The 24394-nt window shown below is 50.5% G+C and overlaps 2 protein-coding genes across 4 annotated transcripts in view; one reads left to right on the top strand and one right to left on the bottom strand.

Moving 5' to 3' along the window:
• The first annotated feature begins 3319 nt into the window (after nt 1-3319).
• NMRAL1 (NmrA like redox sensor 1) lies at nt 3320-12558 on the top strand. 2 transcript variants are annotated; one of them, XM_008696838.2, is made up of 5 exons: nt 3320-3733; nt 6866-7104; nt 9115-9364; nt 10404-10594; nt 12253-12420. In XM_008696838.2, exons 1-5 carry the CDS (start codon nt 3694-3696, stop codon nt 12268-12270), a joined length of 738 nt encoding a protein of 245 aa, XP_008695060.1. In that variant the 5' UTR covers nt 3320-3693; the 3' UTR covers nt 12271-12420. The 2 variants fall into 2 exon arrangements, with proteins under 2 accessions (XP_008695060.1, XP_008695059.1); XM_008696837.2 differs by having other exon boundaries at nt 3327-3733; nt 12271-12558.
• Nucleotides 12559-18344: 5786 nt separating this feature from the next.
• The window catches only part of DNAJA3 (DnaJ heat shock protein family (Hsp40) member A3), a 29366-nt gene continuing 23316 nt past the window's right edge, over nt 18345-24394 (bottom strand). The window contains exons 11-12 of one of the 2 annotated variants that reach the window (XM_008697119.2): nt 20211-20326; nt 18345-19566 (exon numbers count right to left, since the gene is read on the bottom strand). In XM_008697119.2, coding sequence (XP_008695341.2) covers nt 20223-20326 — 104 coding nt within the window. In that variant the 3' untranslated portion in view covers nt 18345-19566; nt 20211-20222. The remainder of the gene's footprint in view (nt 19567-20210; nt 20327-24394) is intronic. The other variant, XM_040635396.1, reaches the window with a different exon arrangement.

Genomic DNA, 24394 nt, shown 5'->3' on the forward strand with positions numbered 1-24394 from the left:
CACGCCCCTGCGGCGGGTACGCCGCATCTCCCGCTGGGCCCAGGGCGCAAGGGCAGTCGGGGTGCTCCCGAAAGAGCAGGTTAACAAGAGCGAGTGTTAATGAGGGTGCCTCGGGGCTATGCGCTCTCCGGGCCCCATATCACCGCCTGTCCAGGCTCCTCTTGCGCTTGGCTCCACCTGCCCTTTCTTTTCCAGCCGCACTGGCTTCCCGTCATTTCCTTACCCTTCAAGCTGGCTGCAGGTTTAATGACCGGTACTGTCCGGTGTTGACAAAGGTGTGCGGAACGTGCGGTGTTCGTGGGAGTTAGGGGGAAGCGGAGACAATTTGCGAGATCTGTTAGAATTAAGAATGGGCCTTCTCTTTGCTCAATTCCACTTCTCGGTAGCTATCGTAGAGCAACGCGTGCAAGAACCCAAAGAGACAACAAGCAAGGAAGGTCACTGCAACACATAAGGGGATGCGTACGTCATTTGGGTGAAAATCTTGAAACAACCTAAACGTCCATTAAAGGAGGATGGGGTGGGGGTTGACAGGGACACATTTATTCAACGGAGTTCTGCTTCCGTTAAAAAAGGAAGGGCAGACACCACCTTAGGGAGGATGTTAAGCAGAAGGGAAAAGCAAGATGTAGAAAAATACAAAAATACATTTGACAGTGCCTAAGTTTAACCTAAAAAATACTGAACTCTAATGTGTATGTGAAGTGTTTAAGGGTGAAAGGCACTGATGTTTGCCATTTACTTGAAACATATCAATAAGATAGTCGATGGATAATAGGTGTCTAATAAATATAGCAAAATGTTAACATTTTAGAGAATTTAGGTGGTAAGTATATATATGGGTGTTCACTACATATAGTTATTTCAAATTTTCTATGTCTACAAATTTTCACAATAAAATCTGGGGAAAAATATATTCAGTATGATCCCTTTTATTTTTTTTAACTACAAAATGTTCTTTCCACATGTTCATGTTTAGATATCTAAATGCAGGCAAAGGCCAAGAAGGTTTACACACGAGAATGTCAGAGGGAGGTCAAGGGTCACTTGTGCTTTATTTGTACCATTCAAAGTTTTTTATGAGATGCATAAATGCATTATACATTACTTGGCTATCAAAACCAAATCTAAAAAAAGAATGGATCTTTAAAAATAATAATTGGAAGTACACACTGTACTGCCCCTGCCCCAATCACATACACACAAAATTGAATTAAATCCAGTGGCACTGATTGAAGGGGGATTGCTTTGAGGGTTCAGATGAGATAATGGGGGGGTGCCTGGCTTGAATTCCTGGTTTGAGCCCCACATTGGGCTTAGAGATTACATAAATAAATTTCAAATGAGATAATGTGGAGCTTAGATTTGCTCAGAGACGGTTGTCCACCTCCCCCCCGCCCCCGTTATCATTACTAGCACATGTCACTGGGCTCAGTGAACTGGCAAGAGTTTTGCAGGAAGTCTTCGTCAGATATAAAGTCCAACAGGAAGTGCAGAGTCACAGCTGAGCACGCCAGTCAGTAGCCAAATCTTTCTCCTCAGGCCTCAGGGGACCATTGTGTTGTGGACTGGGTGGGGCTTCAAGAGACAATACCTTTACCCAGGCTGTCAATAATACCTACACACTTCCAGACAGACCCCAGGCACCAGCACCACTGATCAGAAACCCAGGAGCAGAGATGCCATTCTCTGCCACTCGTTGCCTGCACTGATTTCCAAGTGGTCAGTTCAGCAAGGCCAAAAGGCAGGGGAGATCCCGGTGTCCCATTTTGGCCCTAAGATGCTACTCAATTAAACTTGGGCACCAGGGCTGGCTTCCTGGGCTTGTAACCCCAGTCCCACTCTGAGAAGGCCTCCACACTTGGTTTAATGCTCTGCTGTTACTTTCTTGAAATTCTCTATAATTTTTGAACAAGGAGCTCTGCATTTTCATTTTGCACCAGGCCTTGCAAATTCTGCAGCTGGTCCTGCTACATGCCTTCTTGTTTAGATTTATTTCCTTAAAGTGGAGACCTTGGAACATTGGGTTTTATGCTTTATCCTTATGTAACTGAAGAAAAGCTTCATCTTTTATCACAGTAATATGCACTTGGGTTCCATTTAGTAGGTATTTACTGAGTTCCTAGTAAGTACAGGATATGGTGCCCGAAGGAAGAGGTAGAGACAAACATGACATAAGCCAGCTCTCAGGAAGCCTTCCTACTATCGTAGCCAATTTTACCAGTGAGATAGAGATGGGAATAGAATAGGAGTAGTTAGCCTAGCTTAGGGGTCAGGGAGGGCTTCCTGGAGGAGATTATGGGTATGTGGAATCTCAAGGAATAAGTAATAATTAGCCCTATCTAACGTGGTGAGCCCCACCCAGGCAAACTTTACAGTCTCAGCATAGAGGCGTAACATAACAGGATGTGGAGGAGGCTGCAAAAGATTTATGCAAGACGAACACATAGATGAAATCTTTATTTATAAATACCAACACGAGTAAACATAGTATGTATTAAAATAAATACACGCATTTCATAATAAAGACCAGTATTTTACATAAATAAAATACACATTACCCTGTAAGTTATCTCCACCACTAGATTCGGGAAAACATCACCAGTTTTAGTTAGGGTTCCCGGGAACTCATTGAGACAACCGGTCAATCAGCAAATATTTATTGAGCGCCTACGTGCCATGCGCTGTGCTAAGTGCTGGAAATTCAGCAGTGAATGCAGAGATGTGCCTGCTGTTACGAAGCTGACCTTCCCGGATGGTCAATACACATTCTGAATTGAGTGAGTGAATGAAAGGAAAAAAATTTTTCTTACCCAGTAATAAGTTTTCAGGAGAGGCGTGACAGGGCCATTTTTGAGTTTTAGCTGAACACAAAGAAATCTCACTTTTTCTGCTAAAAAATAACTCAAATCCGTGCAACTAGGAGCAGCCTCAAAGGTGAGTCAGGCTTGCAAGAACTCAGAGCCTGGGGGGTTGAGAGTCCCAGATGATATATAAGTATCTTTAGGTGACACCCCGTATCTGCAAGTTCAGATGTTCATGCAAGATAAAGCCGTGTGTTTTGTTTCTGCTTTTGTTTTTGCATCCTCAGGTCTCACCGCCAGCCTCCCGCAAAACCGCTCCGCAGGTGCACTTCGAGAAGCCCCGGAGGTCCGTCTATATCCGGTTTCCGCCAGCCGAGGAGGCTGCGCGGCGCGGACGCAAGTCCAGGCCCGCGCGAGCCGGGACGAACCATCTGTGCCCGCCGAGGGGGGAGGCGGGTCAGCTCCGCGCGGAGTGAGGGCCTGGACACTGAGAGTCCCGAGGCAGCACGGCTGGGGTTCCTTCTCGCAGGACGGCCGGGAAGGGATGGCTTTGCCAGGGCGGGGCTGGAACTGCGGGTGGGGTCGGCCTTTCCGCAGGTTCCACACCTCCCCCCCATTCCGGCAGTGGACTCGGCTGCAAGGTCTGGGGGCCCAAAGTTCCCGCTCAACCATTTCCCACCAGGGCTGCGTCGTGGAGGTCTCGGCGGCCGGGTGCACCGCGCGGGAGGTGGAAGACGGAGACCCGGATAGGGTCGCGGTGTCTGGAGCCCTTTGCGTCTACGCGGTGCGTGCGCGGAGTAGTCTCAGGAGGAACGCGTGTCCCCATCGCCGATCCCCCTCGTCCCACGGCGCCTAGGCCTCTGGGACCCCACTTGCCGCACCAGCCCGCATGGCAGACAAGAAACTGGTGGTGGTGTTTGGAGCCACAGGTGAGCGAGCGCGAGCCCAGCCCCCGGAGCCTGGGAGGAGTTCCCAGGGTGGGTGGCCGGGTCCTGGAGGGAGGGTCTTGCGTCTCGGACCCCTGACCCGGCGGGGGGTGGGGACAGGACCTGGGCATACATTCCCTTTCACGTTTTAAAAAATTAATTACTTTAACTTTTTCGAATAAGCATGTGCACATAGTACCAAAACGAAATTTCCCTCCCACCTCCGTCCTGGCAACCCCATCCATCACGGTCCTCGTTTCCAGAGTATCCTACCAGACAGTTTAGAGATACACAATTATTTTTTTTAAATGGTAAAGTGTCTTATTTTGCTCCCATCTGTTTTTTTTTTCTTTCCTGTATGTTTTTAAAAACATATAACACCTTAAGATATAAAGCACGTACCATACAATTCACCCATTTAAAGTGTGCAGTTCGCTGATGTCTAGTATATTCCTGAGCTCTGTGGCCATCACCACAGTCCGTTTCAGAACATTTCATCACTCCCAAAGGAAACCTCATACCCACTAGCATTTCTCCTGACTTTCCCCGGCCCCTGGCAGCCATCAGTCTATTTTCTGTCTGTAGATTTGCCCATTCTGAACTTTTCCTGTAAATGAAATCATACAGATGTGGCCTTTTGTGTCTGCCTTCTTTCACTTGTCTTGTTTTTTGAGGTTCATCCACTTTGGGGCTTGGGGGGATTTTTGGAGTTTGGAGTGGGGAGGAGGAGCAGAGAGAGAGAGAGAATTTTTTTTTTTTTTAAAGATTTGATTTATTTATTTGACAGAGATAGAGACAGCCAGCGAGAGCAGGGGGAGTGGGAGAGGAAGAAGCAGGCTCATAGAGGAGGAGCCTGACGTGGGGCTCGATCCTGGAACGCCGGGATCACGCCCTGAGCCGAAGGCAGACGCTTTAACCGCTGTGCCACCCAGGCACCCCAGGAGAGAGAGAATCTTAAGCAGGCTTCATGCCCCGTATGACCCTGAGATCATTACCTGATGTGAAATCAAGAGTCGGATGCTTTTTTTTTTTTAAGATTTTATTTATTTATTTGACAGAGATAGAGACAGCCAGCAAGAGAGAGTGGGAGAGGAAGAAGCAGGCTCGTAGAGGAGGAGCCTGATGTGGGGCTCGATCCCATAACGCGGGGATCACGCCCTTAGCCGAAGGCAGACGCTTAACCGCTGTGCCACCCAGGCACCCCAAGAGTCGGATGCTTAATCCACCCAACCATCCAGGCGCCCCAAGGTTCACCCACTTTGTAGCATGTGTCAGTACCCCACTCCTTTTTATAGCTGAATAATATTCCATTTCATGGGTAGACCATGTTGTGTTGACCCATTCATCCATTGATGGACATTTGATTTGTTTCCACCTTTTGGCTATTGTGAATAATGCTGTGAACATTCATGTACAAGTTTTCGTGTAGAGACGTTTTTAATTTAGGGGGTACATGCTTAGACTGGAATTACTGGATCATATGGTAAGTCTGTGTTTAGCCCTTTGAGAAACCACCAGACTGTTTTTCAAAGCGACTGCACCATTTTACATTCCCACCAGTACTGTGTGAGGTTAGTTGTAGTTCTGCAACTTATCTTTTCCACTCCAGGAGAGTGTTCACCCGTCCAGGTCATACATACAGATTTGCCACATTCTTTTTTATCACTTTTGCATGGATCGGTTACTTATTTAACCAGAATCCCTTTTTTATTTTTTAGATTTTATTTATTTGAGAGAGAGCATGAGCAGGAGGGAAGGGTACAGGAAGAAGCAGACTCCCCGCTGAGCAGGGAGCCCAACTCTTTAACAGATTCTTACCCAAGGACACGTCATTTGTCTACAAATTTCCACTATTGCAAATAGTGCTGCATCCAATTTTCTCATACATATATTTATGGATGATTTTTATTTTATTCCTTTTGATGATTTTACTTTTTGTCATTTTCTCATTTTTAAAGTCTATTTTTTTTTAAGTAATCTCTACACCCAAAGTGGGGCTCAGAGACACGACCCCGCGATCAAGAGTTGCATGCTCTTTTGACTGAGTGAGTCTGGCACCTCTCAGTCTTTAAAAAAAAAAGAAGAAGATGATGTAGGTGATACTGTATTTCTTAAGCTAAGGGGTGGGTACATGGGTGTTGGCATCCTTTTGTGTATGCACTAAATATTGTAATACATTTTACTTATTTATTTTGTACAAGTAAAGTCTATTCCCAACGCGGGGCTTGAACTCATGACCCTGAGGTTGCATGTTCTGCCTCCCAAGCAGCCAGCTGCCCCATAATACATTTTAAACATTTTTTTTTTTAAGATTTTCTTTATTCATTTATCAGAGAGAGAGAGACCACAAGCAGGGGGAGCTGCAGGCAGAGGGAGAGGGAGAAGCAGGCTCCCTGCTGAGCAAGGAGCCTGACTGAGGGCTCGATCCCAGGACCCCGGGATCATGACCTGAGCCACCCAGGCGTCCCACATTTTAAACATTTGTTAAAAGGTGTGATGCCTGCTAAAACATGGAGGAACTTTGAAAACAGTATGCTAAGTTAAAGGAGCCAGACACAGCAGACTGTATACCGTATGATTCCATTTGTGTGAAACGTCCAGAAGAGGCAGAGGGATAGAGACAAAGTAGATGAGTGGTTGCCAGAGCTGAGAGGAAGTGAGTGCTGCTGGGTTTTGTTTGGGGGCGGGGGAATGAAATGTTCTAAAATTGACTGTGATGATGGTTGCATGCTCTAAATACGCAGAAAAACCACTGCACTGTACGCTTTATGTATTTATTTAACCTGAAGCCGTGAGTTTTTCCGGGGAAATTCAAGGCAAGTATGATGCGTGCACAGTGGGAGACGTCTCAGCTGCCCAGTGTAAGTATTTGTTTACTATGGGTAAAATCAACCCACTAGTATATGGATTTTCCAAAATACTTTTTAAATAAATATACACCATGTACCCTTTAAAAGATGAGTGAATGCTGTCTCAGTAGAGCTGTTATTTTTTAAATGGTGTAAGGCATTCAATGAGGATCACAGGTGAAAAGTGTCTGGGTGTCTGGCTGGTGTGGAGCGTTCCCTTTGGGGCTTCCCCTTAGCAGGACGCCCAGGCAGGTCCCACTCTGCAGGTCTTTCTGTCTCTTCACAGGTGCTCAGGGAGGCTCAGTGGCCCGGACGCTCCTGGAAGATGGGACATTCAGGGTTCGAGTGGTGACGCGGGACCCTGGGCAGAAGGCAGCAAAGGAGCTGAGGCTGCAGGGTGCAGAGGTGGTACAGGGAGACCAGGATGACGAGGCCAGCATGGAGCTGGCCCTGACTGGGGCCCATGCTGCCTTCATTGTGACCAACTACTGGGAAAACCGAAGCCAGGAGCAGGAGGTCAAGCAGGTGAGGGCAGGTGGGAGGATGTGGGAAGGCTGGCCTAGGAGCAGGGCGAGGGGCTGACTCTGCCTGTGACCACCGTCCACTGCAGGCCTTTTCCCTCCTCTTCCATGCAGTCCTCCTGGACTTTAATAAGCATGAGAGGCAGATGCTTTCCTCTTCCGGTGACTTGTGTTTAGATGTCATTCAGGCACCATAGTTTGCCCTTTCAAAGTGTATAGTTCAGTATATATTCTCAAAGTTGTGTGGCCATCACCATCACCTAATTCCAGAACATTTCATCACCCCCCCCAAAAAAAACACGTACCTATTAGCAGTCACTCCCAGTTCCCACCTCCCCCAGCCCCAGGCAACTGATAATCTGTCATCCAGTAACTTTTTACACTTTCTAAAAAACCAACTCTGTTGACCCATCATTTTCTCATAATAGGATGCACACATTTTAACTGTACTGTTGGATAAAATTTGAATATAAATATACCCACATATTACCAATCTAATCAGAACACATTTCCATCAACCCAGAAAGTCCCCATGTCTCCTTTCACGTGTTGTATGTTTCTGTTTATTCTGTTTTCCACCCACATTCTCTCCAGTTAGTTGGTTATTGAGCCCAGGCGGCAGGGGGAGGGATAAGAGACAGAGAACGTGAGACGTGGCCATCATTGTGTCCCACTGAAGATGGGGACAGTTGCACAAAGCCTTTCACACACAGGGCACTCAGGGATCTGTGGAATGTGGTGGCAGAGGAGAGACCCTGGCTGACTGTCCAGCACGTTAGCTTTCAGCCCTGCGTCGTCCACAACCAGCTGGAGCTTTGCTTGGACCTTCCCTGCCCTGGGCTTTGTTAGAAAAAAGGGCCTTCGTAAAATAAAGGGAGGTTGGAATGGACCGCTAGTCTCTAGACATGTTTTTAGCCTTGACATTTTCTTTGAATACATCTTAAGTGGAAGCCCATCCCACAGAGTGGAGAGGACAGCTCTTCTGGTGGATGGAGATCTTGGCTCATTATCCTTACAGCCTGTGTTCACGTCCCGAGGCTGCCATTACAAGCTGAGTGGCTTAAAACAACAGGAACTGACTCTCTCCCGTCTGGGGGCCAGAAGTCCAAAGTGAAGGCGCCTTCAGAGGGAGGCTCTAAGGGCGACTCCACTCCTTGCCTCTTCCAGCTGGCGCTCCTCGTGGCCACAACACCCCAGTCTCTGCCCAGCTGCCTCTCCTCGTGGCCACATCACCCCAGTCTCTGCCCAACTGGCTCTCCTCGTGGCCACATCACCCCAGTCTCTGCCTTCATGTGGCCTTCTCTCCATGTCTCCTCTTCAGTCTCTCATAGGGACCTTTGTCCACAGATTGAGGGCCCACCGGGGATGATCTCAAGTTCCTTAATTATATCTGCAGATTTCTTTTCCCTAATAAGGTCACATTCAGAGGTTCTGGGGGTTAGGATGTGCACATATCTTTTTGGAGGCCACTGTTCAACCCCCTACACATCCTTATGTGGCAGGTGGTATGGCTCCCCGTTTAACAGCTGCCAGGTTAGGTCCCTGGTCCAGGATCTTGAGGCTAGTGCATTGCACAGCAGGTGTGGCCCCTGAGTAGCGTGTGTACTTCATCCCTGAGCTGTACCACCTCCCTAGTGGACTGCTGGGGCCCTTCACGGAGGATGGCTTTGTATGGAGCAGGCAGAGGGGGGAGAGCTCCATGCAGCGCTCTCCCAAACAGCAGACCTACCCCCACCTGTCACAGTGCACATGGGTGGGCCACAGTTGAGCATATGGGGAAGTGCAACCCCCCGGGTGATCTCGAGAAGTGACACTAGGACAGAAGGCTCACAGTGGTGTGTGAGAGGGCGTGGTACCACGTGTGAGCATCATTCCAGAAGAGGGGCCCTTATCAGAGGATGAAGTGGTGTCAGCCTCTTAGCATCAGGCACAGTGGCAACAGGAGTGGGAGAGCCTGGGCTGTGATTACACATCCTCCCTCTCAGCTTTGTGGTTTCCCCTTTCCTGCTTACAGGGAAAGCTGCTGGCCGATCTGGCCAAGCGCCTGGGCCTTCACTACGTGGTCTACAGTGGCCTGGAGAACATCAAGAAGCTGACGGCCGGGAGACTGGCAGCGGGCCACTTTGATGGCAAAGGGGAGGTGGAGGAATATTTCCGGGACATCGGAGTTCCCATGACCAGCGTGCGGCTCTCCTGCTATTTTGAGAACCTCCTCTCCTACTTCCTGCCTCAGAAAGCCCCCGACGGAAAGAGCTACTTGCTGAGTGAGTGCCCTTCTTCCTTCCCGAGCGTCTGCTCTCCCCAAGGGGAGCTGCGGGTGTTGTAGAAAACGGGCTTGTCCTCAGATGGTTCCGGGTCCCAGCCCAGGTTCTCGCATGGCCTGTGACTTAGAACAGAGCATGTAACCTTGCTGGGCCTCTGCTTCCTGCTCTGTGAAATGGGCATCACTGACTTTTGCAGGGGCGATGAGAAAACCTGCCAGGAGGCAGTGAGGCAATGCTTTGTCTGTTATAGAGATGAGTGCATTGTTACTTGTCCTGCGGGGGTAAGGAGAGGATCTGGAGGATCAGGTCCAGTGGTAGGTGTCGCAGAGGAGGAAAGCACGTTCCTCTCAAGCTGTAAATGGGCTGCAGGGTACCTTAGGCAGCTTGTGTCCTGTGGGTGGCCGCGGTCCTCAGCTGGCCACCCCTCCCCCTGTGCACGAACAGCAGGGACAGTGAGCCGTCTGGGCCTCTGTTGGCACACTGGCATCGCCCTTTATAGTTTGCAGAGCTGCTCGGGGATACCTCTTGTGTTCTGTGTCTAGCTGAGCTCTGTCCCCACAAGGTCCCCGGGTGACCTGAATGGGCAGCGGCTGTAGCCCTTGTCATGGGTGAGGAATGCAGCAGGACCCAAGTGATACTGCTCTGCCTCCCCTGCCACGTGCTGCTCTGGGCCAGGCCCTGGCCTCGGCACTCTGGCCTTCCTGTTAGTGTAGTTGGCTTTCCACATCAGGAATTCCAGATACGACAAAGTACAGTGGGGCCGGCGCCTCGGGAGCAGCCCCTTCATTTCCTTTCCGTTCGTGTCTCAGCCCCGAGAGGGTGGGCAGGTCCAGCGTTCCCTCCACTCTGTAAATGGAGCAACCAGGGCTCAGGGCGTAAACAGGTGCCAAGGTGGCAGAGATCGGATCGCATCGTTTCCTGACTGAACCTCACTGCTGCTTGTCCACCACACACACCAGGGGTGCTGACCTGTGCACGTGTCCTGGCGATGGGCTGGCGGGAACATGTGCCAGCACACCCCTCCTCCCTCCTCTCCCAGGCTTGCCCATGGGTGATGTGCCCATGGATGGCTTATCTGTAACCGACCTGGGTCCCGTGGTGCTCAGCCTGCTGAAGATGCCAGAAGAGTACGTCGGTCGGAACATTGGGCTCAGTACCTGCAAGCACACAGCAGAAGAGTACGCCGCCCTGCTCTCCAAGCACACCGGGAAAACCGTGCGCAATGCCAAGGTAGGCTCCTGGGGCCCGGGCCTGGGATGGGTACCGTCCCAGCTCCCACCAGGGGGCTCTGCCAGCCCCGTTCTGGTCATTCTAACCCCCGTGGGGGCTTTATGGGTGGTAGGGAAGCAGCATTTAGGGCTGCCCCATGACCCCGGGCAGGGTAAATCTGAATTCATCACTATGAACGTTTGTCATGCTGTGCTTGGGGGCCAAGTGTGGCTGCTGAGAGAAATTTCTGGCTTAGGCAGTTGACCAAGAGGCAAGGAAGGTTTCCAGAAAGAGGGGACACGAGGGTCCAAGACAAGAGTGAACACACAGGGGTGCTGGGCTTTTCTGGGGTGTGACTTGAGGGAGGGAAGGGAAAGGAGACCAGAGAGATGGGCCCCATCCCTGTCTCCTCTTGGCCTGGCTAGGTGGGCAGGAGGCCCTCTGGCCCCTTCTCTCCCCGCTGACCCTCTGTCTTCCTGTTCAGACCCCTGGGTGCCTTGTTTCTTATTGGTTCTTCCCATTATGGTAGTGAGAGTGACTTATCAAAGAAAATCTGGGAAACTCCCAAGTCATTGAAAAACAAAAACTACCCACAGAGCTCCCAGACCCAAGCAGAGCAATGATGGGGAGGCTGTGGCAGGGTGTGTTTCAGGTGGGTCAGACCCCCCCAGACTCAGATCCTGCTCCCAGCCCTTAACACCCACTTGTGACCTTAGAGGCACAGTCCCAGACCCTCTCTGCCTCAGTATCTTCATCTATACAATGGGTGTATGAATAGTATCTCCTTCCCTGGTGGTTAGGATTGAATGGAGTAATCAATGTAAGTGCTTCCTTAGTGCCAGGAGGTGCTCTAGAAAACATGCCCTAAATGGCCGCGCATACATCTAAACAAAGAAAGGTCTGAGGCAGCTGTGGAGGATTTCAGGAGCTGAGGAGTGTAGACTCAGTTTGGTCAGGAAAGGGGAACAGCTTTGGTTTCTGAGCAAGAAAGTGATGTTTGCAGAATTCTGGTTTGGAAAGGGCTGAGAAGTTTCCATCTCACGATCTCAAAAGAACAAGATTTATGACTTTTTTTTTAAAGGTTTTATTTATTTGTTTGACAGAGAGAGAGACAGCCAGCGAGAGAGGGAACACAAGCAGAGGGAGTGGGAGAGGAAGAAGCAGGTTCCCAGTGGAGCAGGGAGCCCGATGGGATCATGACCTGAGCTGAAGGCAGACGCCCCTATATTTTTTTTTTAAGTAATCTCTACATCCACTGTGGGGCTCAAACTCGACCCTAACATCAAGGGTGGCACACTCTTCTGACTGAACCAGCCAGGTGCCCCTTGAAAGAATAGGATTTAAGTTGACTTAAAACGGTTTTTGAGGGGCGCCTGGGTGGCGCAGTCGTTAAGCGTCTGCCTTCGGCTCAGGGCGTGATCCCAGTGCTCTGGGATCGAGCCCCACATCGGGCTCCTCCGCTGGGAGCCTGCTTCTTCCTCTCCCACTCCTCCTGCTTGTGTTCCCTCTCTCGCTGGCTGTCTCTGTCAAATAAATAAATAAAACCTTAAAAAAAAAATCAGTGGTTTTTGAACTTTAATCTTTTTAGAAGGGTTTTCGGATGAACTTATTGGAAAGGACTTGGGTTGGGACTGGGTTGCCCACAGCTGGGGTGCCAGAGATGCTGACAGACCCAGTAGACTCCCCTCTGTTTCTAGACGACCCCAGAGGACTACGAGAAGTATGGCTTCCCTGGCGCCCGGGACCTGGCCAACATGTTCCGTTTCTATGTCCTGAAACCTGACCGAGACATCGAACTGACCCTGAAGCTCAACCCCAAGGCCAGGACGCTGGACCAGTGGCTGGAGCAGCACAAAGGAGACTTTGCTGGGCTCTGACCCTGCCACCTCTCAGCCCCGTCGGGGGGACGGGAGGTACAGTCACAGTGATCCCTTCTTGTGTTACAAAAAAAAATTATTTTTTAAATAAAGGCCATTGTTCTCACAGATGGGTTCCAAAAGAAGAGGGCTTTGTTTCAGGGGCTGGGGTTGGGGTGCCAGCTGCTGGGGCATGAAAATTCCAACAGGAAGCACCAAGTGGCAGGAACCCAGCGCCCCTCCCCTGGAGGGGGCTAGAGGGTTGAAGACACAGAACATAAATGCAGTTGTAGTTTCGTCCAGCAGGTGGGAGACAGCACTGTGACCACAGCCCAGAGAAGCGGCTCTGACCGCTGCTTCAACTACATTGGACCGTGTAGAGTCCCAAGGCGCAGAGGGGATTCCCCACGTCAGCCACAAGCGGTGCCTGTTGACAACGAGACACATGCAGCCTTCATCTCCAGAGAGCTGGTGAGGCCAGCTGCATGTTCATTCTTGGAGCTTGAAGGCGTCACCCTCTGGGTGGGGGGGCTTTCCCCATCTGCAGCAGCCCTAAGATGTGGGTGATCTTCAGCACAGGCTGGGCAGAACATCTGAAGGGCAGTGGCAGACTGCGGAGCAGAGGTCGCCATAACTGCACACTGCTGAAAACAGGTGACACGTTGCTTATAGCAAAGGCTGGAGGCAAAGCCAAGGAAGTGACAGTGTGAACTTGCTGGTGGTGTGCACACCGGCTTGGGAAGGTGGGGCTGGTTTGACTTCTCCCACTCACTTTAGAGAAGAGGAAGGTCAACGCCCAGAGAACACAAACAAAGGTCCTGTGCCTGAAGTCCACGGCAGGCTTGTTTTTCCTCTACGGATGTGCATAACCTCCATCCTCCCCAAGCCTCTGTACCTGCAGTCCCACCACTTTCATTCAATCTGTTGATTACTTGAAAAAGTGTTTGACAACCTAAATACAACATTAACAAAAAAGATTATGCTCTGTGCCTTGAGATTAGGTTGGTGGGAGAGCCAGATATAAATACGCATGAATAGTTATAGATTGACACAGGGCTGCAGAGAAAAGGAGGCACAGATAATGGAGGAGGGGGCCTACTTTAGGGGGACAGGGACGGCCACTGAGGGGAGGGCAACAAGCCCCACCACTCCTCCCCAAGACAGGGCAGAAAGGAAGACTGTGACAGTGTGACCTTCCAAGAGAATGGCCATCTGCATCCAGCCCGATGTGATGCCAAGTCCCCCATGCCCCAGGGTGGGAAATTCACCTGGTTGGGGCTGAGACTCACTGTGATAAGATCCGGGAGTGGCCTATGGTCTATACGGAGCCTGGGAGGAGCCCCTGTGCCCAGGTGCAGAGCAAACCAGCGAGCCCACACTGAGTTCCAGTGATGGGACCTGGGCACGTTGCTGAGCCTCGCCAGTCTGCTTACCTGGTGCTACCTGGCCAGGCTGTTCTGAGGGCACCATGAGATCATTTGTGAAAGCAGGATCTGACACCTCTGGGTCACCCTCCCTCTCCTGACACACACGGTCAAACCCTGCTAGCCTCCAGTGCCCTTCGGCCTGTTCCCTGTCCCTCGTAAAAGGTGGCACCCACTGACCCCATCCCAGGTGCGGCCAAAGCAGCTGACTGCAGTGGGAATAGACCACGTCCAAAGCCAATGAAGTAGACAAAACTGCACAACAATCAGGAGGTTCCAGGTGCTACGATCTATCCACACTGCACACAAAACCCAAATCCTCAGCCATAAAACTACTCCATGATGTTATAAGGTCATGCTAGATCTGTCCAAACCCACAGAACGTACAACACCAAAGCGAACTCTGATGTAAACTGTGGACTTTGGGTGATGATGACATAACAATATCGGTTCATCAGTTGAAACGAGCGCTCTGCTCTGGTGGTATTGATAGTAGGGGAGGCTGTGCATGTGGGGCCAGAGGGTCTACGGGAAATCTCTGTACTTTCCTCTAAGTTTTGCTGAGAACCTAAAACTGTTCTAAAAAATAGGTCTGTTACAAAATAATCTAGTATTTTACTTTTTAAAAGATTTCATCTATTTATTTGACGGGGGGAGGGGACAAGCAGGGTGAGAGGCAGAGGGAGAGGAAGCAGCAGGCTCCTCGCTGATCAGGGAGCCCGACACGCGACATGGGACCCTGGGATCAAGGCAGATGCTTCACTGACAGCCACCCAGGCGCCCCCAATCCTATTATTTTAAACCATTTGATCTGTAACAGACTTCCATGTTGACCCTCTTCCCTTGTCTCTTGGCAATAACCAAATGTGGCTCGAGAGAAACTGGCCCTTCCCACACCCTGATCACTGAAATTGAGGTACCCTGCCTGTGTGTCACCACAGGAAGGATGCGCACAAGGGTCACACCACCCAGTGCTGAGGACTGTGGTTCAGCACCGCACTGGGGATGACTCCAGGCACCACAACCTCCTGCTGCTGGTGGAGGTGGCCCAGCGGGATGGATGCTACGGGTGCCTGGTTTTCTAAAATACATTAGTTAGGTGCCATTTCTCACTTTCCTAACTGTGGTAAAAATAGAAAGTTTGCGTGCTAGTCATTTTTAAAAAAGATTTACGTATTTGAGAGAGAGCAAGAGAGCCAGGGAGGGACAGAGGAAGAGGGAGAAGCTCCCGCAGACTCCGAGCTCAGCACGGAGCCCAATGCAGGGCCCGATCCCAGGATCCCGAGATCAAGACCTGAGCCAAAACCAAGAGTCGGATGCTTAACTGAGCCACCCTGGCGCCCCTCGTTTTAGTCACATTTAAGTGTATAGTTCACTGTTGCGCAGCCCTCACCAGACCATCCGTCTCCAGAACTTTTTCATCTTCCCAAACTCTGTTCCCATGAAACATCAACTTCCCATTCCCTTCCCCACACCACCGCCCCCCGCCCCGCCCTGCAGGAACCATTCTACTTTGTCTGTGAGCTTGACGACTCCTAAGTACCTTATAAAAAGTAGCTGGCAACATTTTAAAATGAGACGGCTTTCATAGTGTTACTGATAATAGCCAAAGACTGGAAATAATCCAAATGTCTATCAGGGAATGAGTGGAAAACAAATGTGGTCTTTCCACAGAATGGAATTTACTCAGCCATGAAAAGGAGTAAGTACGGATTCATGCTATGACACGAATGACCCTTGAGACATTAAGTGAAACCAGAAGGAACCCAAAGAGGTCACATATTGTATGATTCCATTTATATGAAACGTGCCCAGTAGGGGGATCGTAGAGACAGGAAGTAGATTCGTGGTTGGCAGGGTCTGGGGGACCCGGGGAAATGGGGAGTAACTACTGCTAATGGACATGGGGTTTCTCCTTGGGGTGATGAAAATGTTCTAGAATTGTGGTGATGGTTGCACAACACTGAACTAAAATCCACTAAATTGTGCACTTTGAACGGGTGAGTTGGAGAATATAGGTAACCCCAAAAACAAAGTAACTAAAGTCATCTCATAAAACTCTGGATGCCCAGCCTCTCTGGCAAAGCCCTGGATGGCCTGGCAGCACCGGGCCTGAACTCCTGCAGAGCCCCCTTGAGTGGAGCTGAGGAGGAGCCGTCCCCGTCAGACAGGGCAGCCGGTTTCCACCACTCCCTACGGTATCCCGGGCACAGAGGGAGCAGGTCAGAGCCTTCCCCTTCTTTAAAGTTGCCGACTGGCTCATCTGCGACCCTTCACAAGGATCATGCCAAAGAGACATAACTTCTGGTGAAGAGATACAGGGCGCCTGGCTGGCTCAGTTGATAACAGTGTGTGACTCTTATCTCGGGGTTCTGAGCTCAAGCCCCAACATGGGTGTAGAGATTACTTAAAAATAAGATCTTTGGAGGCACCTGGGTGACTCAATTAAGCATCTGTCTTTGGCTCAGGTCATGATCTTGGGGTCCTGGGATCAAGCTCCGCATTGGGCTCCCTGCACAGTGAGGAGCCTGCTTCTTCTTCTCCCTCCACTTGCTGCTCCCCCTACTTGTGCTCTGTCAAATAAATAAACAAATAAAAATCTTAAAAAAAAAAAAAAAGATCTTTGGGGCACCTGGGTGGCTCAGTCAGTTAAGCGTCTGCTTTCAGCTCAGGTCATGGTCTCAGAGTCCTGGGATGGAGCCCCACATCAGACTGCCTGCTCAGCGGGACGTCTGCTTCCCCCTCTGCCCAACCCTCAACTCGTACTCAATCACTCACACTCCCTCTCAATTAAATAAATAAAATCTTTAAAAAATAAAAAAAGTTAAAAAACTAAATTAAATCTTAAAAAAAATAAATAAAAGATAGAAAGTACAGGTTTCCCAGTGCTAAAACACACCTCTGAGAGAGCTACAAGTGTCCATGTGATTCAGTGACAGGCCCCAGTGCGGCAGAAGGGCAGAGCAAGGGCGGGGTAGTCTCTGGACACCTGGGTAGCCAAGAAGCTTAAAAGACTGGAGGGGATTGTCATCTTTGAGGGGGTGTTTTCACGACAGGGAAGCAAGCATTCACATCCACCCAAACCCAAAGGCCTCAGGAGGAGAACGGCTCAGGTGGGAAACAAATCCAAGCAGAAACCTGCCGGTGGGTCGGAACCACACTCCAGTACCCAGATCAGGTCAGCCTCACCCACGTGTGACTGCGCCTTCCCTCCCCACCTACCTCTCCACTCCTCTCAGTCCCCAAAGGTTCAGGGGCTGAGTTACTTTTTTATATTTTTGAATAGCTCATCTCATGCTGCAGTCTCAACTGAGAGGCTACAGAGTCTTCCGGGGACAAATGCCTCAGGGGCTGCCTGTGGGACGAAGCCAAATCCAAGCCTTGAGTGGGACTTGATTCTCCAGCTTGTTGCCCTGCCACCTTCCTACCACCAAGGGCAGGATGCCCGGTACCACAAGAATGCTGTCTCGCCAGCAAGAAAACCATCTTTCTAATTTCTAAGTCTTTCTCTCGACTTCTGATTTTAAAAGACAGGACATGCAGGGGACTTGGCTTGACTTCTCCAGGAAGAAGACTTCAGTTGTCATGAGACAGCTCCCTGCTGCACCTGGGATCTAGGACAGTGCTCGGCCCCTTCCAGTGAATGAAGAGGTTATCTGAAACTTGCAGAAAGTCACCGCGGAGCCTCTCTATGCCCCAGCTCTTCCCAACCTTTTCGCCCAGGCCGGCAAAGGCTCCCACAGCTTACCTGCTCAGCCCAGAGCCCTGAGATGGGCCTGAGCTCTGTGCTCAGGGCCACTCTGGATATGTCAGGCATCGGGGCTTTTGTGAGACAGCCTCGGCTGGGAGCCCCAACTAGTTAAACTACAATGAGCAAAACTTTTAATGCTAAATAAGTAAGTAAATAAATAAATAATCAATGTTCCTCTGAAAATAAGAGAAGGGGGAAAAAAATCTAGTGAGGGAGACCGTGACATGCACATCTTCTCGTGGGCTCTCAAAGAAAAAGTTACACTCAGTTCCAGAGCATTCAATCCAATCAGCACATTGTCCTACGGCAAGTTCCCTGCTCTAGGACCCAGGCTAGAGGGTCGGTGCTTGTCAGAGCACCACCCAGCCACCAGTGTGTGTGTGCTCCTGGGCCGGTATGACTCCGTGGGCGACCCTGTCCGTAGATGAACACCGGCAACCCCACTGCTAACCTCCTGTAGAAAGTGGTTTGAGGGGTGCCTGGGTGGCTCAGTCGTTAAGCGTCTGCCTTCAACTCAGGGCGTGATCCCAGCGTTCTGGGATCGAGTCCCACATCAGGCTTCTCTGCTGGGAGCCTGCTTCTTTCTCTCCCACTCCCCCTGCTTGTGTTCCCTCTCTCGCTGGCTGTCTCTGTCAAATAAATAAATAAAATCTTAAAAAAAAAAAAAAAAAAGAAAGAAAGAAAGTGGTTTGAACTCTGAAATTTCAAAGAAGAAAGGACCACAATTTATGCTTTAAATATCTTTTTGCAGTAATCTTATTTACATTGATACAGAATCATTTTACATTCTTAGATCAGACAGTAATAGATACTTTATTTTAGTAATTATGAAGGGAAACAAAAAGGAAGCTATTCATAAGTTTTCTCCATTAGCCTGTCTTACCACAGTGAGAGGCTCTGGAAACACATGGAACCCGCACGTCCTACAAACTGAGTTTGGGGGACAGTGTGTTTTGCTCTGGCTGGACGGTGAAGCCTTCCACTGCCCAGACTGTGCTTTCCTTTTCTGAACAAACATTTCTACAGAAGACGATGATTCTCAGCATTGAATAATTTACACACACTTCTGAAAACAGATGTCAACAGTGTGAGTGGTGAGAACCAAGCCCCTGGCAGGCAGAGGGGGCAGGGCTCCAGGTTAAGAGGCCGTTAGCCTGCTGGGCCCAGGCTGCAGCTGTGACCACCTGTGGTCCAGCAGAAGGGCAGGAGCCCCACTCAACGCCTGGCTTAGAACAACAGAACTCAATGGTTGGGGACAAGAGGCCACCCCACATGGGGTGGAAGGAAGGACTATCCATCCTGATAAAGATCACGGCCCACATGATCAGGAATGGCATCTCCAGGGATGCCTTTGGTATGTGCCTCCCCAGGCCCCAAGGTGCCCACGTTCCAGCTGCTTGGGATCTCTGGGAATTAAAACAAACTCCAAGAAGGGAATAAGACGTCCCTGCTGAAGGGTGGATGATGTGGTGGGGCATGCAGGCCCCAGGTTCCTCAGAAAGACAACCTAGCAGGAAAGACTCATTCCAGAACCTCCCGGAGGTTTGCTGAGAGGGAAATTAATCACTTCATGACTCGGTGCAGCTTAAGGCTTCATTTTTAAGCTGTAAGCATGGCCTTTAATTCTTTAACTAATATCTCCACATTTGATTCCAAATTAGAGTTTTAGCTCTGTAAGAAGTGTCCAGTTGTTTTACTCCACCTGAGCCAGAAGAGGCCACGTTACCTACCCATGGACAGGAAAGTTCTACCATCCCTTATACGTGCCACACCTTACTACCCAGGGGCTGTCCCCTGTGACCATTCCATGGAGACGTGTGTTGTCACATGATTTTACTGTTGTCAAGGCGGCCCGGGGCTTCTGCAGGCAGGGGCTCGGTGCTGCTGTTCTGGAATCCTTCTGGTGCCCTGGCCACGAGGAGGGGCTGCAGCTCCCGGCCTAGTTTCCAGTGGACCGTTTTCCTGAGCCAAGACACAAACGGTTACGTTTCACCAGCATCCCAGGAGGAAGATGCCCTGTGGGTGAGCTTCTGTCATCCCTGGGAGGGAACTGCACCAGGAGTCCCAGCCACCAGGGACCACAACAAGTCAAAAGCCAGTCCCGAGACACCACAGTGAACAAGCATGACTCCAGGCCGCCCCAGGAGGTTTATGTGGCCCTGAGCCTCCCAGGCAGGTCGGGCACTATGAGTCAGACAGGAGGCTGGGGAGATCCGAGTTCTAGGCCTGGCTCTGCTATGACTCGCCCTCTGTGACCGTGGGTAGCCTGGTTTCCACTATTGCGGGAAGCAGGCCCCCTGGAAGCTGTTGGAAGGAGGGCTGTGAGGCAGCCTCCCAGTGCAACCTCTCCAGGAAGTGGACAGGGCAGAAGGCCGGCTGGAGCGATCTGGCTCGGCCAGCGCTGCCGGCTAAGGCTGCCACCTTGCCCTGAGGCAGACATCTGCACAGACTGGGAGGCCTGGTTCTGAGTAGACCCAGATATGCCACACCTAGATTGGCACCTCTTCCAAGGCTGGGGGTAGGGGGTATGGTATTGGTTAAAGTGAGGGAACACTGGGATTAGTTCACAGGGAAACAAAGGGGAAGAAACCTCAGGGTTTTCCTACCTCGGCTGGGTATCAGGAGGTAAACATTTTCTTAAGTTTGGAAAGGAATCCCTCCTTGTCCTCCCCAGCCTCAGGCCTAGCCTTGCCTCCTGCGGAGCTATCCATGGTCCTGCCACCTGGGCACAAACAGCAGAAAGAACTGGGGTCAAGGGCACCACCTCCAGGAGTCCCATCCCTGGCCCCGCCTACCCACACCTGGCCACCCAGGGGCTGGTCACTCAAGAAGCCACGAAGCACCACCCTGGGAGGGGAGGGTACCACTCCCAGGTCGGTGGGCCAGGGCGGCCTCGCCTGACAGATGACTGAAGCAAATGGGCCACTCAGTGCTTCAGTGTATCCCAACTGCTCCTCGAGTCACTGGCCCACAACAGGGAAATAGGGCACAGAGAGGGACAATGACCAGCTATCTCTATCGTAACCACTGTCACAACTGCCAAGTGTCAGATGCCTGCCAGGCCAGGCCATACAGATTTCACAGGAGCTTATTCAATCCTTGACAAGTAAATTTCATGGATTAAAAAAAATAAAAAACATAAAACACAAATGCACAGAGAGATTAGGTAGTTTGCCCAAGGTCACAGAGCTGGTAGGTGGGAGGGAGAATGGAGCTCAAACCCAAGCAGTCGGGTCCAGAACCCAAGCTTGTAAAAACCTCGCCACTAACTCTTAGAAGGTGAAGAACGTGTGCCAAGACCAACCAATCAGCTTCCACGCTCCATACATGTGCACCTAACATCTCCGGGACACTCAGGGAGGGGACTCGCTGCCTCGCAGAATCCCACAACACGTGCCATTCTTCTCACCTAGAACGATGGCAGCGGGGGACCCTGTATGTCACTGGGCAAACTCCCTATCAGAAGCATCAAAGCCTAGCTGCTCTGGACAAAGGGAACCTGCTGTGCTGTTTCTTCAGGGCCCAGGAAGAGGCTACGGAGATCAAGTCTGCTGCATAAGCACGTCCTTTTCAAGATCTGCCAACCAGTCGGCAGGCAGGGCATGCGTCTGCCATGAGCTAGACTATGCACCCATACTCAGCATTTTAACCTGCAGGGCACGTCATTGACGTACGAGGATGCATATGCCAAGTACAGTGTGTGTCACAGTAAGAAATGGTCCCCCAGGGTACCAAACCCTGAGCAGGGGTGGGTAGGGTCATCCTGGGTTCAGCCCCTTAGGCAGTCCCGTGCACCCAGTATGCTCTCAGAGCTCAGGAATGTCTTCAGAGAGAGAACAGTGACCCCAAACAAGATATGCTAACCAAGGTCTGAGCAATCACCTAAGCCAAGGTGGCCGGGTGATCCCCGATTCCCACGGGCCCCCACGAAGGATCTGGGCATTGTACAATCACCACAGCAGAGGTGCCACTGCCACAGATGACAAGGCCACGTGTGCCTTCCCTTAGTCTCTCATGTCCCCGTTCTTACATAAAGGCGTAAGTAACAAAGACCGTCCTAACACAAAGCAGCACACAAACCAGAAAGTTCCCGTCACTCCTGGGCCTCCTTGGACACAGGAGGACAAGAATACTGAATTTCGTCATGTTATTGTTACGGGGATGACAAATCTTTATGTGTGTGCACACATCATTATGAGTTAGAGCTGGTGGAATGTTTAACATGTACCAGGTACCACATCAGACGCTTCCCCTACTTGATCTCTTCTGATCACATAAGGACCCCATGAAGTAGGTGCTATTATCGTTCCCAACTTACAGATGCTACTGCTGAGGCCTGGAGAGGGGAAGTGATTTGCCTAAGGTTTTCCAGCTAATAACAGCAGAACAGGGCCCTGCATCAGCGGACATCAGAACCCAAGCACATCAGAACCCAAGCTATTAGCTACCAGTCACGATGGGACACAGAAACACTCGGATTGCTGTCAGCCTCCTCCCCCAACTCTGCTGTCCTCGTCACCCAGAAGGCGGGAAGCCGTTATACCCCATGGCGACAGACATTTGAGCCACAGTGGCCAAAGTCCCAAGACCAAGCGCCTAGTTAACTGGTTAATGATTCACAAAAAAAAATGAAACAACAAAACATAGACACACACCCAGAAATTCCCACCCCCACCACCAGGAACACCATCTCATCTATTTTATTTTTTTAAAGATTTTATTTATTTATTGGAGGGAGAGAGAGCGCGCGCCCAAGCAGGGGGAGCCACAGAAGGAAAGAGAGATGCAGACTCCCTGCCGAGCAGGAAGCCTGACATGGGGCTTGATCCCAGGACCCCAAAATCATGACTTGAGCTGAAGGCAGACGTTTTTTTTTTAAGATTTTTTTTTTTTTAAAGATTTTATTTATTTGACAGATAGAGACAGCCAGCGAGAGATGGAACACAAGCAGGGGGAGTGGGAGAGGAAGAAGCAGGCTCATAGCGGGGGAGCCTGATGTGGGGCTCGATCCCACAACGCCAGGATCACGCCCTGAGCCGAAGGCAGACGCTTAACCGCTGTGCCACCCAGGTGCCCCAAGATTTTTTTTTTTAATTTATTTGACAGAGAGAGAGACAGCCAGCGAGAGAGGGAACACAAGCAGGGGGAGTGGGAGAGGAAGAAGCAGGCTCCCAGCGGAAGAGCCTGACGTGGGGCTCGATCCCAGAACTCCGGGATCACGCCCTCAGCCAAAGGCAGATGCTTAACGACTGAGCCACCCAGACGCCCCCGAGCTCTATTTCAAAATTTGGATAAAAGGACTACGGTCTCCTTCAGGAATAAGGTTTACTGGCGGGGGCATCAAAGGATATAAGCACCGAATTTAAAGTTCTGAACCACATGTCAGGAATAAACTGCACGTAGATGACAAAGTCTAAAAACACACTGCTTTTCTAGCCTGGGGCAGGAGGAGGGATGTGTCCTTACAGGATATCCTGGACATTCAGGTGCCTTCTGATCTCAGGATGGGATACAAACAAGGGAGCTTTGCTTCCAAAGCTTCTTTAAATATAGCCAGTATCTGACTTTAGCCTTCAGAAGAGGAAATGCCCATGGTGGAAGCCCACTCCGGCCAAGTGGGCATTACACGAGCATTTCTAGTCTACACCTTCAGAACGTGAACAGCCAGAGGGGCTGCCCAGCCAACACAGAGGTTCAAGCCAAGGCCACAGGTCTCCTCTTTCCCGAGAAGGACTTACACTTCCATCCTTCAGAGGACCTCCCAGCCGATGGTTAGGAAAATGAATTCAAATAAACTCAGCCAACATTTACTATGAGCCGGCCTTGTGCCAGGTGCTGTGCAAGGTGCTGGGGGATTCAAAGAGACTACCAGCTTACTACAGGCAGGGATCCCAAGTCAGAACTGCCTGACGGCTGTTTACAGGTAAAGTGACGCCAGGGGAAGAGTAACAGGTAGGGCTCATCCCATGAATATGTGCCATGTTTTGGGGCCAAAATGTCTTCTCCATGAGCACAAAGTCCTAGTGTTATGAGGAGGGCCTGGCACACATCTGGGGTTCAATGCTTGCCATCTTCTCCCAATACCTGCAAGCTGGCTGAAGGCAGGGACCCTGTCTCTGCACTTAGCATTTCTTTTCTTAGCACATTTCTTAGCACACAACAAATGCTAAATGAACATACGTCTGAAGAAACTGAGGCCAGTAGGACCCCAGGACCTGATTTCTGAGGATTGGGTCACAGCCTGACTCCCTGAACCGTCTACATGCATAGACTGAGCCAGCAAGAGTACCTCCCGTTCTATTAAAATGTCTTTCCCGGGGCGCCTGGGTGGCACAGCGGTTGGGCGTCTGCCTTCAGCTCAGGGCGTGATCCTGGCGCTCTGGGATCGAGCCCCACATCAGGCTCCTCCGCTGTGAGCCTGCTTCTTCCTCTCCCACTCCCCCTGCTTGTGTTCCCTCTCTCGCTGGCTGTCTCTATCTCTGTCAAATAAATAAATCAAATCTTTAAAAAAAAATAAAATAAAATAAAATGTCTTTCCCTTCTTCTTCTTCCTGCCTCCACTCTGTGTAAAGGTCAACACCATCAACTGTGTCAGAGAAGAGAAATGGAAGGTGGGATACCCAATAATGAGCTCTGGAACTGGTTTCTACACTTACAGTCAAACGTATGTATGTGTGTTGTCACCAAGAATTAACGATAACCCAGGAACACAAACCATGAGCCACACCGTCTTTGACTCAAGAAGTCACACAGTCCTGGGGCGCCTGGGTGGCACAGCGGTTAAGCATCT

The sequence above is a fragment of the Ursus maritimus genome, unplaced genomic scaffold (assembly GCF_017311325.1).
Source record: "Ursus maritimus isolate PB19 unplaced genomic scaffold, ASM1731132v1 scaffold_2, whole genome shotgun sequence".
Taxonomy (NCBI): domain Eukaryota; kingdom Metazoa; phylum Chordata; class Mammalia; order Carnivora; family Ursidae; genus Ursus; species Ursus maritimus.